General features: G+C 37.5%; 2 protein-coding genes across 3 annotated transcripts in view; one reads left to right on the top strand and one right to left on the bottom strand.

The window, feature by feature from the left end:
* rela (v-rel avian reticuloendotheliosis viral oncogene homolog A) overlaps window positions 1-18,054 on the bottom strand; it is a 39,107-nt gene that overhangs the window by 3,529 nt on the left and 17,524 nt on the right. Inside the window, exons 7-11 of one of the 2 annotated variants that reach the window (XM_082161642.1) lie at window positions 12,549-12,653; window positions 7,860-8,075; window positions 2,678-2,755; window positions 2,510-2,599; window positions 759-1,189 (exon numbers count right to left, since the gene is read on the bottom strand). In XM_082161642.1, coding sequence (XP_082017768.1) covers window positions 759-1,189; window positions 2,510-2,599; window positions 2,678-2,755; window positions 7,860-8,075; window positions 12,549-12,653 — 920 coding nt within the window. Of the gene's footprint in view, window positions 1-758; window positions 1,239-2,509; window positions 2,600-2,677; window positions 2,756-7,859; window positions 8,076-12,548; window positions 12,654-18,054 lie in introns of both variants that reach the window. The other variant, XM_082161643.1, reaches the window with a different exon arrangement.
* Window positions 8,493-12,533, top strand: LOC309492960 (uncharacterized protein; the record flags this gene model as incomplete). The annotated part of the gene is made up of 3 exons (XM_082161993.1): window positions 8,493-8,503; window positions 9,174-11,154; window positions 11,303-12,533. The coding sequence occupies 2 exons, from the start codon at window positions 8,493-8,495 to the stop codon at window positions 10,231-10,233; spliced, it is 1,071 nt and encodes a 356-aa protein (XP_082018119.1). The 3' UTR covers window positions 10,234-11,154; window positions 11,303-12,533.

Raw genomic sequence — 18,054 nt, 5'->3', positions numbered from 1 at the left:
GTGCAGTTTAAATACCCCTTGACTGGCCCCAAACATGTTTGATAAAAGAAACATATAAAGTGTGTATATAGCCTACATGATTTTAGCTCAAAAACAATTGTAATAAAAGATAGGATCATAAGATGCGCATTATATCGGGAGACATGATTTTTACCACTTCATTAAGTTTTGCTTTGTAGAAAGCCTTTCTTTAAAGCGAATTTCGTTTTGTACAAATTGTATCTTAATTTTAATAAATGTTTCATCAACCAATTGCATGTATTTACTAAATAAAAAGCAAATATAGCAGACAATATAATAACCGTGACATGGAGGCGCCGGCGCGCCTCGTTCACTTGCATTGCATTGTAAACTAGAGCGCATCTCGGCTTTGAAATTTGGTCAAAATACGTTGGTGCGGATGATGAGTTTTGTGATGCGGTTGCGGATGAAATAATATCCCATCCGCGTATCTCTATCGATAACAACATTGAACACTACACAAATATTAATTTTATTTTTTTAGTTTAGGCGATCAAGTAACTAATCAGTGTCTGGTCGTTTATTCAAACTAAGTTGTCCTATAACAGACGAACGTCGCAACCCCCCCCCCCCCCCCCCCCCCCCCTTTATACACCACTGAAAACATAGTTATGTTTATGATATTGTATTTCTGTAAATATTACACACTGCAGCTTTAAATAAATGACACTAAAATTACCATGTAACTAAAAACAAACGCTAATTGAGAATCTGAGTAAGCGTAAGCGAGCGCTGACCTGGAACTCGTCGATGTTGATGTTGTCGACGTCGCTCTGCACCTCGGAGAAGCTGGGGAACTCTGGGATCTCGTCCTCCACCCGGAAGGTGTTCTGCATGTTCTGCATGTCCTGGGGAACCGCACTCGAGGTGCTCGCGCCGCTCATCGGCTCCGCCGTCATGAAGTTCCCCAGGTTGAAGTCGCGCAGGTCCGCCATGTTGACGGTGGAGAAGTCGCTGGGCTGTTGTGTGAAGCTGCTCACCGACACGGCTTTGGGCTGAGAGTCGACGGTCAGGGTCTGCAGGAACTTCCAGGTGTCGCCGACCGACGTCTGCGGCTCCACCTTCAGGGAACTCTGGGCCGGCTGAGCGAAGAGCTGTCCCGGAGCCGGCTCGAAGAACGAGGACGGCAGGGGCTTCATCGAGGGGCCAGCAGACACACACGCCGACACTGAAACACAACAGTGAGTCAGTGAATCGTTCATACACACACGCCGACACTGAAACACATAACAGGATACCTGGGGGATAACTGGGGGATAACTGGGGGATAATAGGTGGGTAACTGGTGTATTACTGGGGGATAACTAGGGGATAACTGGGGGATAACAGGTGGATAATAGGTGGATAACTGGTGTATTACTGGGGGATAACTGGGGGATAACAGGTGGATAATAGGTGGATAACTGGTGTATTACTGGGGGATAACAGGTGGATAATAGGTGGATAACTGGTGTATTACTGGGGGATAACTGGTGTATTACTGGAGGATAACTGGTGTATTACTGGGGGATAACTGGTGTATTACTGGGGGATAACTGGTGTATTACTGGGGGATAACTGGGGGATAACAGGTGGATAACAGGTGGATAACTGGTGTATTACTGGGGGATAACTGGGGGATAACAGGTGGATAACTGGGGGATAACTGGGGGATAACAGGTGTATTACTGGGGGATAACTGGTGTATTACTGGGGATAACTGGTGTATTACTGGGGGATAACTGGGGGATAACAGGTGTATTACTGGGGGATAACTGGGGGATAACAGGTGGATAACAGGAGTATTACTGGGGGATAACTGGTGGATAACTGGGGGATAACTGGTATATTACTGGGGGATAACTGGGGGATAACTGGTGTATTACTGGAGGATAACAGGTGTATTACTGGGGGATAATAGGTGGATAACAGGTGTATTACTGGGGGATAACTGGTGGATAACTGGTGTATTACTGGGGGATAACTGGTGTATTACTGGGGGATAACTGGGGGATAACTGGTGTATTACTGGGGGATAACTGGTGGATAACTGGTGTATTACTGGGGGATAACTGGTGTATTACTGGGGGATAACTGGGGGATAACAGGTGGATAACAGGTGTATTACTGGGGGATAACTGGGGGATAACAGGTGGATAACAGGTGTATTACTGGGGGATAACTGGTGGATAACTGGGGGATAACTGGTGTATTACTGGGGGATAACTGGGGGATAACAGGTGTATTACTGGGGGATAACAGGTGTATTACTGGGGGATAACTGGTGGATAACTGGGGGATTACTAGGGGATAACTGGGGGATAACTAGTGGATAACAGGTGGATAACAGGTGTATTACTGGGGGATAACTAGTGGATAACAGGTGGATAACTGGTGTATTACTGGGGGATAACTAGTGGATAACAGGTGGATAACTGGGGGATAACAGGTGGATAACTGGTGTATTACTGGGGGATAACTAGTGGATAACAGGTGTATTACTGGTTACCTGGAGTGATACTGGTGGCTGTGGGTTTGGACACGGCTAGGGTTCGTTTCGCTGTACTGAATGGCCGTCTGTCTGTCTGCATGGAGGATCCTGCAGATAAAACACACACGTTCACTACAAAACTGACCTCTAACACCTTAACATGACCTGATCTGATGCAACACACACCTGAACTCATGCTGCTGAGTTTGAGATTCTGCAGCAACCCTTCTGTCCTCTTACGCTTCTCCATCAGCCTGTGCTCGTCTGTCGTTACCAGAACCACAACCACAGAGAGAGAACCACAACAACATGAGGGTGAGCACTCGCACTTCAGGTGAACTGCTATTCTGAGAACCTAAATGCCTTATGTAAAACTATGGAAGCTTCTGCCATGGAATAAAATATAAAAAAAAGTAATTGTGACTTTTAATCTCGCAATTCTGATTTTATTTCGTGCAACAAAAAAAAAATCTTGCAATTCTGACCTTTTATTCGAATTTTCAATAATTCTGACTTTTTCCGCAATTATGAGTTTATATTTTGCAATTATGACCTTTTTTCCCCCGCAATTATGAGTTTATATCTCACAATTATGACCTTTTTTTTTCGCAATTATGAGTTTATATCTCGCAATTTACCTTTTTTTCCCCGCAATTATGAGTTTATATCTCGCAATTATGACCTTTTTTTTTTCACAATTATGAGTTTATATCTTACAATTATGACCTTTTTTTCCCCGCAATTATGAGTTTATATCTTACAATTATGACCTTTTTTCCCCCGCAATTATGAGTTTATATCTCACAATTATGACCTTTTTTTCGCAATTATGAGTTTATATCTCGCAATTTACCTTTTTTTTCCCGCAATTATGAGTTTCTATCTCGCAATTCTGACCTTTTTTTTTTCACAATTATGAATTTATATCTTACAAATATTACCTTTTTCCCCCCGCAATTATGAGTTTATATCTCGCAATTATGACTTTTTTTTTTAGCAATTATGAGTTTATATCTCGCAATTATGACCTTTTTTTTCACAATTATGAGTTTATATCTTACAATTATGACCTTTTTTTCCCCGCAATTATGAGTTTATATCTCACAATGACCATTTTTCGCAATTATGAATTTATATCTCGCAATTCTGACCTTTTTTTTCCGCAGTTATGAGTTTATATCTTGTAATTATGACCTTTTTTTCGCAATTATGAGTTTATATCTCACAATGACCATTTTTCGCAATTATGAGTTTATATCTCGCAATTATGACCTTTTTTTCGCAATTATGAGTTTATATCTCACAATGACCATTTTTCGCAATTATGAATTTATATCTCGCAATTCTGACCTTTTTTTTCCGCAGTTATGAGTTTATATCTTGTAATTATGACCTTTTTTTCGCAATTATGAGTTTATATCTCACAATGACCATTTTTCGCAATTATGAGTTTATATCTCGCAATTCTGACCTTTTTTTCGCAATTATGAGTTTATATCTTGTAATTATGACCTTTTTTTCGCAATTATGAGTTTATATCTCACAATGACCATTTTTCGCAATTATGAGTTTATATCTCGCAATTCTGACCTTTTTTTCGCAATTGTAAGTTTACATCTTGTAATTATGACCTTTTTTTCGCAATTATGAGTTTATATCTCACAATGACCATTTTTCGCAATTATGAGTTTATATCTCGCAATTCTGACCTTTTTTTTCGCAATTATGAGTTTATATCTTGTAATTATGACCTTTTTTTCACAATTATGAGTTTATATCTCACAATGACCATTTTTCGCAATTATGAATTTATATCTCGCAATTCTGACCTTTTTTTTCCGCAGTTATGAGTTTATATCTTGTAATTATGACCTTTTTTTTTCGCAATTATGAGTTTATATCTCACAATGACCATTTTTCGCAATTATGAGTTTACATCTTGCAAATTCTGACCATTTTTGGCAATTGTGGATTTATAAGATATAATAATTAATATATAAACCTGCAATTAAAAAGGTAATTACAACGTTTTATCTTGCAATTATGACCTTTTTTTCCCGCAATTATGAGTTTATATCTCGCAATTATGACCTTTTTTTCCCGCAATTATGAGTTTATATCTTGCAATTATGACCTTTTTTTCCCGCAATTATGAGTTTATATCTCGCAATTATGACCTTTTTTTTTTCGCAATTATGAGTTTATATCTCGCAGTTTACCTTTTTTCCCCCGCAATTATGAGTTTATATCTCGCAATTATGACCTTTTTTTTTTCACAATTATGAGTTTATATCTTACAATGACCTTTTTTTCCCCACAATTATGAGTTTATATGTTACAATTATGACCTTTTTTCCCCCGCAATTATGAGTTAATATCTCGCAATTATGACCTTTTTTTTATAGCAATTATGAGTTTCTATCTCGCAATTCTGACCTTTTTTTCACAATTATGAGTTTATATCTTACAATTATGACCTTTTTTCCCCCGCAATTATGAGTTTATATCTCGCAATTATGACCTTTTTCCCGCAATTATGAGTTTATATCTCGCAATTATGACCTTTTTTCCGCAATTATGAGTTTATATCTCGCAATTATTACCTTTTTTCCCGCAATTATGAGTTTCTATCTCGCAATTATGACCTTTTTTTAGCAATTATGAGTTTCTATCTTGCAATTATGACCTTTGTTCCGCAATTATGAGTTTCTATCTCGCAATTATGAAATTTTTTCCCCGCAATTATGAGTTTCTATCTTGCAATTATGACCTTTGTTCCGCAATTATGAGTTTATATCTCGCAATTATGACCTTTTTTCCCCCGCAATTATGAGTTTATATCTCGCAATTATTACCTTTTTTTCCCACAATTATGAGTTAATATCTCGCAATTATGACCTTTTTTTTATAGCAATTATGAGTTTCTATCTCGCAATTCTGACTTTTTTTTTCACAATTATGAGTTTATATCTTACAATTATGACCTTTTTTCCCCACAATTATGAGTTTATATCTCGCAATTATGACCTTTTTTCCGCAATTATGAGTTTATATCTCGCAATTATTACCTTTTTTCCCGCAATTATGAGTTTCTATCTCGCAATTATGACCTTTTTTTCCCGCAATTATGAGTTTCTATCTTGCAATTATGACATTTTTTTAGCAATTATGAGTTTCTATCTTGCAATTATGACCTTTGTTCCGCAATTATGAGTTTCTATCTTGCAATTATGACCTTTGTTCCGCAATTATGAGTTTCTATCTCGCAATTATGACATTTTTTCCCCGCAATTATGAGTTTCTATCTTGCAATTATGACCTTTTTTCCCCCGCAATTATGAGTTTATATCTCGCAATTATGACCTTTTTTTTTCCACAATTATGAGTTTATATCTTACAATTATGACCTTTTTTTCCCCGCAATTATGAGTTTATATCTTACAATTATGACCTTTTTTCCCCCGCAATTATGAGTTAATATCTCGCAATTATGACCTTTTTTTTAATAGCAATTATGAGTTTCTATCTCGCAATTCTGACCTTTTTTTTAACAATTATGAGTTTATATCTTACAATTATGACCTTTTTTCCCTGCAATTATGAGTTTATATCTCCAATTATGACCTTTTTTTTCACAATTATGAGTTAATATCTTACAATTATGACCTTTTTTTTCACAATTATGAGTTAATATCTTACAATTATGACATTTTTTTCCCTGCAATTATGAGTTTATATCTCGCAATTATGACCTTTTTCCCGCAATTATGAGTTTATATCTCGCAATTATGACCTTTTTTCCCCCGCAATTATGAGTTAATATCTCGCAATTATGACCTTTTTTTTAATAGCAATTATGAGTTTCTATCTCGCAATTCTGACCTTTTTTTTAACAATTATGAGTTTATATCTTACAATTATGACCTTTTTTCCCTGCAATTATGAGTTTATATCTCGCAATTATGACCTTTTTTTTCACAATTATGAGTTAATATCTTACAATTATGACCTTTTTTTTCACAATTATGAGTTAATATCTTACAATTATGACATTTTTTTCCCTGCAATTATGAGTTTATATCTCGCAATTATGACCTTTTTCCCGCAATTATGAGTTTATATCTCGCAATTATGACCTTTTTCCCCCGCAATTATGTGTTTATATCTTGCAATTATGACCTTTTTTTAGCAATTATGAGTTTATATCTTGCAATTATGACCTTTGTTCCGCAATTATGAGTTTCTATCTCGCAATTATGACCTTTTTTCCCTGCAATTATGAGTTTATATCGCAATTATGACCTTTTTCCCGCAATTATGAGTTTATATCTCGCAATTATGACATTTTTTTTAGCAATTATGAGTTTCTATCTTGCAATTATGACCTTTGTTCCGCAATTATTAGTTTCTATCTTGCAATTATGACCTTTGTTCCGCAATTATGAGTTTCTATCTCGCAATTATGACCTTTTTTCCCCGCAATTATGAGTTTCTATCTCGCAATTATGACCTTTTTCCCCCCGCAATTATGAGTTTATATCACGCAATTATGACTTTTTCCCGCAATTATGAGTTTCTATCTCGCAATTATGACAATTGTTTTCGCAATTATGAGTTTATATCTCGCAATGACGATTTTCCGCAATTATGAATTTATATCTCGCAATTCTGACCTTTTTTTTCCCACAATGAGTTTATATCTTGCAATTATGACCTTTTTTCCAGCAATTATGAGTTTCCAGCTCGCAATTATGACCCTTTTTTCCCGCAATTATGAGTTTATATCTCACAATTATGACCTTTTTTTAGCAATTATGAGTTTCTATCTTGCAATTATGACCTTTGTTCCGCAATTATGAGTTTCTATCTCGCAATTATGACCTTTTTCCCCCGCAATTATGAGTTTCTATCTCGCAATTATGACCTTTTTCCCCCGCAATTATGAGTTTATATCTTGCAATTATGACCTTTTTTCCCGCAATTATGAGTTTTCTATCTCGCAATTATGACCTTTTTCCCCCGCAATTATGAGTTTATATCTCGCAATTATGACCTTTTTCCCCGCAATTATGAGTTTATATCTCGCAATTATGACCTTTTTTTCGCAATTATGAGTTTATATCTCGCAATGACGATTTTTCCGCAATTATGAATTTATAACTCGCAATTATGACCTTTTTTTCGCAATTGTGGATTTATAAGATATAATAATTAATATATAAACCTGCAATTAAAAAGGTAATTACAACGTTTTATCTCGCAATTCAGACTTTTTTTAACTCGCAACTGTGAGATAAAAAGTAGAAATGAGCTTTTTTATTCAGTATCCTGTGGCATGAACAAGCTTCCACATGACACATGGTCTCACCCGGGTCGGCGGGCAAGTACTGGAAGTCCATGGGCTCGCTGACCTCTCGGTCTGAGGGCCGGCGGAGCTGCATCTTCACCCGCACCGGCTCAGACAGGTTAGTGTCGTGGTACGGGGGCGTGCGGAACACGATGGCCACCTGACGGTGAACATCGGCCTGTGAGAACGAGCCCTTGCTCTCCCACGAGTCCCGGAAGAAGCGCACCTCGATGTCCTCTGAGGGGAAGAGCACAGTCATACTCTGACCACAACCCTACACACATCTCTGTGCACTGAAATAAACTCAACGAAAACTAGAAATGTTGCCATGGCAATAACTAACCTAAGTTCAGGTTGAAGCACTAAATGTTAATAACTGGAAATAATTAAGAACTAAAACTAACACTGAAATAAATTAAACCTAAAGAGCAATATATGATACATATATTACCATATATTACACACACACACACATACATATACATATATATATATATATATATATATATATATATATAAACCCAAACTAAATCAGTCTACTTCAGAAGTAAAATCCAAAGAAAACATCTTGAATTAATTTAACTTTTCTGGTAACACTTTACAATATGATTCCATTAGTTAACAACATTATTTAACATTAACTAATAACGCAACATGCTTGTAAAGCATTTATTATTCTCAGTTAATGTTAATGTCAACATTTATTAATGGATTATTAAAATCAAAAGTTGTTTCTGGAATAACAAAGTAAAATTAAAATAAAGTTATTTTTAATATAGACATTTAAAGAATAAAGATAAAAAAATAAATTAAAAAAATTCCAATGAAAACTGCAAAATATTGATCAAATTTATAATAGTATCTCAGTGATACTAAAAACTAAACTGAACTAAACTAAAAATACTAAACTAAACACTTTTGAAACTTGAAATAAAAGAAACACATTCAACTTATGTTGTTATTTAGCTGGTTGCCAGTGCATCATTTCTATTTTCAGATAACTAAAGTAATAAAATAACTAAAGCTTAAATAAAATTAAAAACTATATAGACATATTTGTAAAACTTTGTAAAAAATTTACAAAAGCACAAAAAAAAATTTTTTTTTAAAAATTTAAAAAAAATTAACATAAAACTTGAAAATATTTATAGAATCTATAATAGTATATCAGTGATACTAAGACTAAACGGAACTAAACGTAAAAACAAAACAAAACAAAAACATTTTTGTTACTTGAAATAATCTAAACGTATAGGCCTATAATATATTATATATATAAAAAAAAATGTCCTGGCTCTTCCAAGCTTAATAATGGCAGTGAATTGCAACCAATAGACTGAAGCTCCAAAACGTGCATCTGTCCATCATAAAAGTGCATCTATCCATCATAAAAGTGCATCTATCCATCATAAAGGTGCATCTCTCCATCATAAAAGTGCATCTCTCCATCATAAAAGTGCATCTATCCATCATAAAAGTGCATCTGTCCATCATAAATGTGCATCTATCCATCATAAAAGTGCATCTGTCCATCATAAAAGTGCATCTATCCATCATAGAAGTGCATCTATCCATCATAAAAGTGCATCTGTCCATCATAAATGTGCATCTGTCCATCATAAAAGTGCATCTGTCCATCATAAAAGTGCATCTATCCATCATAAAAGTGCATCTATCCATCATAAAGGTACATCTCTCCATCATAAAAGTGCATCTCTCCATCATAAAAGTGCATCTGTCCATCATAAATGTGCATCTATCCATCATAAAAGTGCATCTGTCCATCATAAAAGTGCATCTATCCATCATAGAAGTGCATCTATCCATCATAGAAGTGCATCTATCCATCATAAAAGTGCATCTGTCCATCATAAATGTGCATCTATCCATCATAAAAGTGCATCTGTCCATCATAAAAGTGCATCTGTCCATCATAAATGTGCATCTATCCATCATAAAAGTGCATCTGTCCATCATAAAAGTGCATCTGTCCATCATAAAAGTGCATCTGTCCATCATAAAAGTGCATCTGTCCATCATAAAAGTGCATCTGTCCATCATAAAAGTGCATCTGTCCATCATAAAAGTGCATCTGTCCATCATAAAAGTGCATCTGTCCATCATAAATGTGCATCTATCCATCATAAAAGTGCATCTGTCCATCATAAAAGTGCATCTGTCCATCATAAAAGTGCATCTATCCATCATAAAAGTGCATCTGTCCATCATAAAAGTGCATCTATCCATTATAAAACTGTATCTGTCCATCATAAAAGTGCATCTATCCATCATAAAAGTGCATCTGTCCATCATAAAAGTGCATCTATCCATCATAAGTGCATCTATCCATCATAAAAGTGCATCTATCCATCATAAGTGCATCTATCCATCATAAAAGTGCATCTATCCATCATAAGTGCATCTGTCCATCATAAAAGTGCATCTGTCCATCATAAATGTGCATCTATCCATCATAAAAGTGCATCTATCCATCATAAAAGTGCATCTATCCATCATAAGTGCATCTATCCATCATAAAAGTGCATCTATCCATCATAAGTGCATCTATCCATCATAAGTGCATCTATCCATCATAAAAGTGCATCTATCCATCATAAAAGTGCATCTATCCATCATAAAAGTGCATCTATCCATCATAAGTGCATCTATCCATCATAAAAGTGCATCTATCCATCATAAGTGCATCTATCCATCATAAAAGTGCATCTATCCATCATAAGTGCATCTATCCATCATAAAAGTGCATCTCTCCATCATAAAAGTGCATCTATCCATCATAAAAGTGCATCTGTCCATCATAAATGTGCATCTATCCATCATAAGTGCATCTGTCCATCATAAAAGTGCATCTATCCATCATAAAAGTGCATCTATCCATCATAAGTGCATCTATCCATCATAAAAGTGCATCTATCCATCATAAAAGTGCATCTATCCATCATAAAAGTGCATCTATCCATCATAAGTGCATCTATCCATCATAAAAGTGCATCTATCCATCATAAGTGCATCTATCCATCATAAAAGTGCATCTATCCATCATAAGTGCATCTATCCATCATAAAAGTGCATCTCTCCATCATAAAAGTGCATCTATCCATCATAAAAGTGCATCTGTCCATCATAAATGTGCATCTATCCATCATAAGTGCATCTGTCCATCATAAAAGTGCATCTATCCATCATAAAAGTGCATCTATCCATATTAAAAGTGCATCTCTCCATCATAAAAGTGCATCTCTCCATCATAAAAGTGCATCTATCCATCATAAAAGTGCATCTATCCATCATAAAAGTGCATCTATCCATATTAAAAGTGCATCTGTCCATCATAAAAGTGCATCTGTCCATCATAAAAGTGCATCTGTCCATCATAAATGTGCATCTGTCCATCATAAAAGTGCATCTGTCCATCATAAAAGTGCATCTGTCCATCATAAAAGTGCATCTGTCCATCATAAAAGTGCATCTCTCCATCATAAAAGTGCATCTCTCCATCATAAATGTGCATCTATCCATCATAAAAGTTCATCTATGTGAACTTGTGAAAACTCATGAAAAAAAGAAAAACCTTTAAAGGGTAACTAAACCCCTGGTCAGAGCCTGACTCCACCCACTGGCAATATTTGGAAAATACTGGAAAAGTGGGCAGAGCCCAGCGGCGATAGAGGGGACGGACCGAGGGCGGGGCTGAGCGGGGGGGGGCATGCACCTGAGACCCGCAATGACGGATTAATTGACAGCTGCTGTCAGACTCTAAAATGGAGAGTGACTCACAGGGTCGCAAGACAATGTAAAGTACATGCATCTGATGAGTTTTATCGAGTTGATGTCAATAGCGCGCGCTCTCTATAGGCTTTTTCATATTTTGCCGCTATTTGAAAAAATCCAGCAAAATGCGCCGGCGCGTTTGTCGACCCCAGAGGATTAACTTTAGCCTAACCATAAATTGTGATTATATATATGATCACTCACATCAAGACGCCGCTGCGGTGGTGGAGTCCATGCAGGAGAAGCAGCGTTTGGCACTGCGTCGCTTCTCAGCGTGAGCTGTGTGGAGAAGCCCATTTCCACCTCTATTGCGTTGGAAAAGCAATCCCGCGTAAAATGCAGGTTGCACACTTGAGCTCCACTGGCGCCTAATTTCCAAGTCTGCTGGAAAGCTATGCAGTCCAGCAGTGCTGTTGCAACCAGCAAACCTACATCTACGTACCCTCCTGACCACTGTACTAAATACAGATAAATACGCTAACTTGAAGCTATCCTAACTGATGCAATACTATGTGTGGTAGCTCTAGCTCGTACCAAGGGAGGGCGTGGTGAACTGGAACCTGCTTACGTAGCGTAGTACCGCTTATGTCACGCAGTACCGCAAACATCCAATAGGAAAATTCAACTGCAGTAGCCACCGTTCAACCTGAAGAGGGCAGCACTCAGACGTTTTTACACCATATATTGTAGAATTAAAACACTTATACCCAAATGTCAAAAAAGTTACTCGAATCAATGAACAGCACTAATAAAGGCCCATTCTTACAGATCATTAACTAAAAAAAGTTGGTTAAGGGTTTAGTTACCCTTTAACTAAAAAATGAAAAAATGTATATATATATTAAAAAAAAACGAATAAAAAAAAAACAATACTATACTAATGCCACTAAAATAACACTTTAAATCTATAACCCGCACCTTTCTGCACTTTGTCACACAGTAGGAAGATCTCGTCTCCCCCTCGGCAGCCGCCAGAGTTCCTGTTGACCCGACAGATCTTCAGCTCAGCGGTGTTCGGTGCTCCTGAGGAACACACACACACAGATCAGCGGTTAATAACTCCATCATATTCACACACACGCTCAACGGTGTTCGGCGCTCCTGAGGAACAACACACGCACACACACACGTACACACACACACACACACACAAATCGAGAATTTTGTCTGATTCAAAGGGGAAACAGAATGCCACACTTGCTCCAGTGATCGATTGCTCCTGTCTGCCTCGCTGCCTGCTGTGAGTGTGTTTGCTCTGTGCTGTAAGCTCCGTCTTAGCCTCGTATTTTCCTTGTTTTGAACCATCATCTACTACAATTTCTAGTTGTTTATACTACTACTAAATACAGCTTACCGAACATCGCTAGCTTCCGTTACTACTAGCACAGCACGCTAGTAATTCGCTAGCCTGTAAACGCGCGCCACCCGTGTGCGCTCAGCTATTTTTATTTATTTTCTCTCGCGCGCTCGCGCCTTTGAGTTCATAAAAGCTCAGGTGAGTAAGAAACACTCAACAAACACGATGAGTAATGTCTTGTCCTGTTATTATCATGCGTCGCGTCTGAATACGTTGTTGTTTTTGGAGCTCTATCGATTTGATTTATAATTCTTGATTTTTCTCGCTGCCTGCTGTGAGTGTGTCTGCTTCGGTGCTGTAAGCTCCGTCTTAGCCTCGTATTTCCTTGTTTTGAACCATCATTTACTACAATTTCTAGTTGTTTATATTTCTACTAAATACAGCTTACCCAACCCTGACATCGCTAGCTTACGTTACTACTAGCACAACACGCTAGTAATTCGCTAGCCTGTAACCGCGCCACCCGTGTGCGCTCAGCTATTTTTATTTATTTATTTTCTCTCGCGCGCTCGCGCCTTTGAGTTCATAAAAGCTCAGGTGAGTAAGAAACACTCAACAAACACGGTGAGTAATGTCTTGTCCTGTTATTATCATGCGTTGCGTCTGAATGCGTTGTTGTTTTTGGAGCTCTATCGATTTGATTTATAATTCTTGATTTTTCTCTTTAAACTCGCTTACAACGAACATTTTCTACTTTTCCTCACTGAGAAGCACTAACGTTACTGCTCAAACCTCATTGTTACAACGCGGACTGTTGAGCAGACGCGTCTCAAGCCTATTAGTGATCCAACGCTGCATACTCTTAAAGGTTACGTCCGTGGATCACGGCTGAACGCGTCTTCTCCACACTCACTTATAAACAAACATTTTTTTTTTTTTCGCCTATCGTGCGTCTACTCTACACCCCTACCACTAAAAAACCTAAAAAAACCTCATAGTTACAACGCGGACTGTTGAGCAGACGCGTCTCAAGCCTATTAGTGATCCAACGCTGCATACTCTTAAAGGTTACGTCCATGGATCACGGCTGAACGCGTCTTCTCCACACTCACTTACAAACAAACTTATAATATAAATTAGTATTAATATTGATAGCATCACTGGTAGCTTCGTTGCTAACTCACTGTCCATCTGTTAAAATGGCGAATATATCAGATGTAAGTAGTCTACCGCTTGGTGCAGGTGAGGACACATTTGAGCTTCACGCACTGCAGTCTGAGCTGGAAGCTGTTGAGAAACAGATCCACAACCTTTTATTGAGACAGGCCGAGCTGAGAGACCGGTGTTTGGCTCTTGAAACATCACGCGCCGATGCACACAAATCAGTGTTTAACGTTACTAACCCGCTGACTCCGACCGCGTCTACTCCGTGCGTTCCTCAGCATCGGTCGAAATCAGCCATGGTCTCGTTCACTCCGGCTCCAACACGCCACCACGAAGCCTGGGTGGTTCCGCAGCGGAAGACGCGAGTCAGGTTTAGACCAAGACTTTCTCCGACCCTCCCGGTTTTCGAGTTATCGACACAAAACCGCTTCTCCCCTCTACGCAAAACAGAACGCGATGCTGTGATCATCGGCGATTCCATCGTTCGGCATGTACACGCTACGTTAGGTAAAAGTAAGGTGCAAAGTCACTGCTTTCCTGGTGCTCGTGTTTCTGAAATCGCTGCTCGCGTTCCCGAGATCCTGAACGGTGACGAGCGCGTCGGAACTGTGGTCCTGCACGCGGGAGTGAACGACATCAGGCTGCGCCAGACGGAGATTCTGAAGAAAGACTTCAGGAATCTAATCGATACGGTACGCAGCACATCGCCTGAAACAACGATCATTGTGTCAGGACCGCTTCCCACGTACCGACTAGGGCATGAAAAGTTCAGCAGATTATTTGCGCTAAATGAATGGTTAACCCTCTGGGGACCAAAAACGCGCCCGCGCGTTTTGCTCGTTTTTTTTTTTAGCAATGAAAAATAAACACAAAATGCTCTGTTAATTTTGATCTTTCATTTTCGTGTAATACATCAATCGATCCTGTTCAGTTTCTATTTTTTTTCTGTATACTCACAATACAAATAAAGTGTTTTGCTTTTTGACAAATAAAGAAAAACTAACATGATGCTATTTCTGCCTTCTCTCTGTCAGTAAACTCCCATTTGAAACGCGTTCGAAAATTATCTATAACTCCGCGAAAATTCAGTCAAACAGGCAAACAGACCCACGGGCATAAAGCATGAGATCGCAGCTTTTAAATGAAGTAATTTATATAAAAAACAAATATTATCAGCTTCTGTAATCTGTATAAAAAGAGAGCGACTCCAGTCGAGCTCATTAGGAGCCATTCAAAAGTAATGTGACCACTCCCCGGAGAGCGCGTGCTATTCAAACGCAAATTCTGAGAACCATTTCAGTCTGTGAAACGCCCCCACATCAGCTGTAAACAAAGAGGCATAATATAGCCTACCTTATGGAGAAAATTTTCCGTGCTGATATGAGGAGCAGATCCCGCTGAGGAGTGAGGTAGGCTAAGTTATCCTTTCTCAAGTGTTAATGTGGAATAACGTTATGGAATAACGTTGTAGGCTTATGTAAACAAAAAGATGAATCGCGTTTCTATAATATGAATAGCGTTTCTGTGAGATGAATGAAGGGTACATATTTGTAAAGACTGTTTAGCCTAAATATGAATCGCGCGTCTGTGTGTGAAAGAATAAACTGCTTTTACAGTTACAGTTACTGCGTTACAGTCAGGCGAAGTATGAAAGACAACATTTTGTTGACTAGATTTGGGTACAGTTTTTACTGTAGAATATACTGTCACATCAAATAAGCTTTTCTGCTCATATATATAAAATACTATTTTGTCAAAAATAAAGTCATAGACTAAGATGTTCCAATGTTGGCTATATTCAAACTAATGAATACATATGATAAAATGTAGGCCTATAATCTTTTTTTTTTTTTTTTACAAAGAAAGAGTACTTTTTTTGCAGAAATATTGCTGAAATTGTAATTATTGTTGTAATTGTAACCTTTTTAATAAAATAGCAAAACATATTTACAAGATAGATGTAAGCAAAATCTTAAATGGTCAATATAAGTCTTCTTCTAAATATATAGGCTATTTTGTCCTTGCATTGTGGCTCAGTCAGTGTCACACCTGAATGAATGGCTAATTATGCAGAGTCATTATGCAGAGTGGGTGGGACTGGGTAATCTAAGGTGTAAACTACTCCTCCCCCTCGCATATTGGCTTTCCAAGCAAAACCTGTTTTACACCATTTAAATCAATGTATTTTTTTTTTGTGAACGATAAAGCAAGACTATTTTCACATAATTTTGAAGCTAGAACTCCAAGAGAAAACATCCATTAGTCAAAAGTCTTGTGGGCACATATTTTGTATGAGTTTTGTGGTCTTATTTCAGCAACTTTCATTTTTATTTTTTTAAATAACCACGCATAAACATTATTCTCTTAAAAATACAAACATCTACATACATGTTGCTCGCATATTATGGTAGGCCTGTTTGTGCTATATAGAGTGAATTTACACCTTTGCCATTAACATGTTTATAAATAACTGAAAAAAGCACAAATGTCAGAGCATGTCAGAACATCTCAAGGGCCCCAAAAACAGCTTGGTCCCCAGAGGGTTAATGTCATGGTGCAATGAGCAGAAACTGCTCTTTGTAAATAATTGGAATCTGTTTTGGGAGCGTCCTAGGCTTTTCCGTGCTGATGGCTTACACCCAAGCAGATTCGGAGCGGATCTTCTGTCAGATAACATCTCCAAAATGTTAAATACCCTTTGACTAGTAACCAAAAGTCCAAATCATAGTCTCTGCTGCACCAATTCAACTGATATAAATACTAGTGTAGAACATTGCATAGAAACCGTGTCTATTCCTCGTTTAGTGAGATCAAATAATAAATCTAATGCAGGATCTAGGAAAAATCTAATTGTTATTAAAACAGAAAATGTTGCTATTAGTAAACAAAAACTATTTCTAAAGCTAGGTCTTCTAAACATTAGATCACTCACACCTAAGGCAGTTATTGTAAATGAAATAGTCACAGATAATAGCTTCGATGTACTTTGCCTTACTGAAACCTGGCTTAAACCAAATGATTATTTCGGTATTAATGAGTCTACTCCTCCTGGATACTGTTATAAGCATGAGCCCCGTCTGATTGGTCGTGGCGGCGGTGTTGCAACCATCTATAGAGATATTCTCAATGTTACTCAGAAAACGGGTTATAAGTTTATTTCATTTGAAGTACTTGTACTAAATGTTACGCTCTTAGATGTTAGAAAAACATCCCTATTATCTCTAGCCTTGGCTACCGTATATAGACCGCCAGGGCCTTACGCTGATTTCCTAAAAGAGTTTGCAGATTTTCTCTCAGACCTATTAGTCAATGTCGATAAAGCATTAATTGTTGGAGATTTTAACATACACGTAGATAATCCAAATGATGCGTTAGGAGCTGCGTTTACAGATTTATTAAATTCATTTGGGGTCAAGCAAAACGTCACCGGACCAACTCATCGTCTTAATCATACACTCGATTTAATTATATCACATGGAACCGATCCAACCGATATAGATATCATTCCACAAAGTGATGAAGTCACTGATCACTACATGGTAACTTGCATATTACGTACTGCTGTAATATGTCATGCAGCGCCGCGTTATCGACCAGGCAGAACAATCCTCCCATCCACCATAGATAATTTCTCAAATTGCTTATCTAATCTGTCTCAGCTGCTGCCTGAACCCAAACAAACAGATGAACTAGAAGAACTAACTAGCACTATGAGCACCATTCTCTATAGAACATTGGATGTGGTTGCACCTATTAAATTAAAAAAGGTCAGAGAGAAAAATAAAGCACCATGGTATAACAATACTACGCATGTTTTAAAGAGAGAAACCCGTATTTTAGAGCGTAAATGGAAACAAACTAATTTAGAGGTCTTTAGAATCGCGTGGAAAGACAGTATGTCACGTTATAAAAAGGCCCTAAAAGCGGCCAGGGCTGAGCACCTCCGCAAACTAATAGAAAACA

Source organism: Leuciscus leuciscus (genome assembly GCF_965113295.1).
Source record: "Leuciscus leuciscus genome assembly, chromosome: 2".
NCBI classification, from domain to species: Eukaryota; Metazoa; Chordata; class Actinopteri; order Cypriniformes; family Leuciscidae; genus Leuciscus; species Leuciscus leuciscus.
The sequence above is the reverse complement of the archived record's forward strand: the minus strand, read 5'-3'. Positions and strand labels throughout refer to the sequence as shown.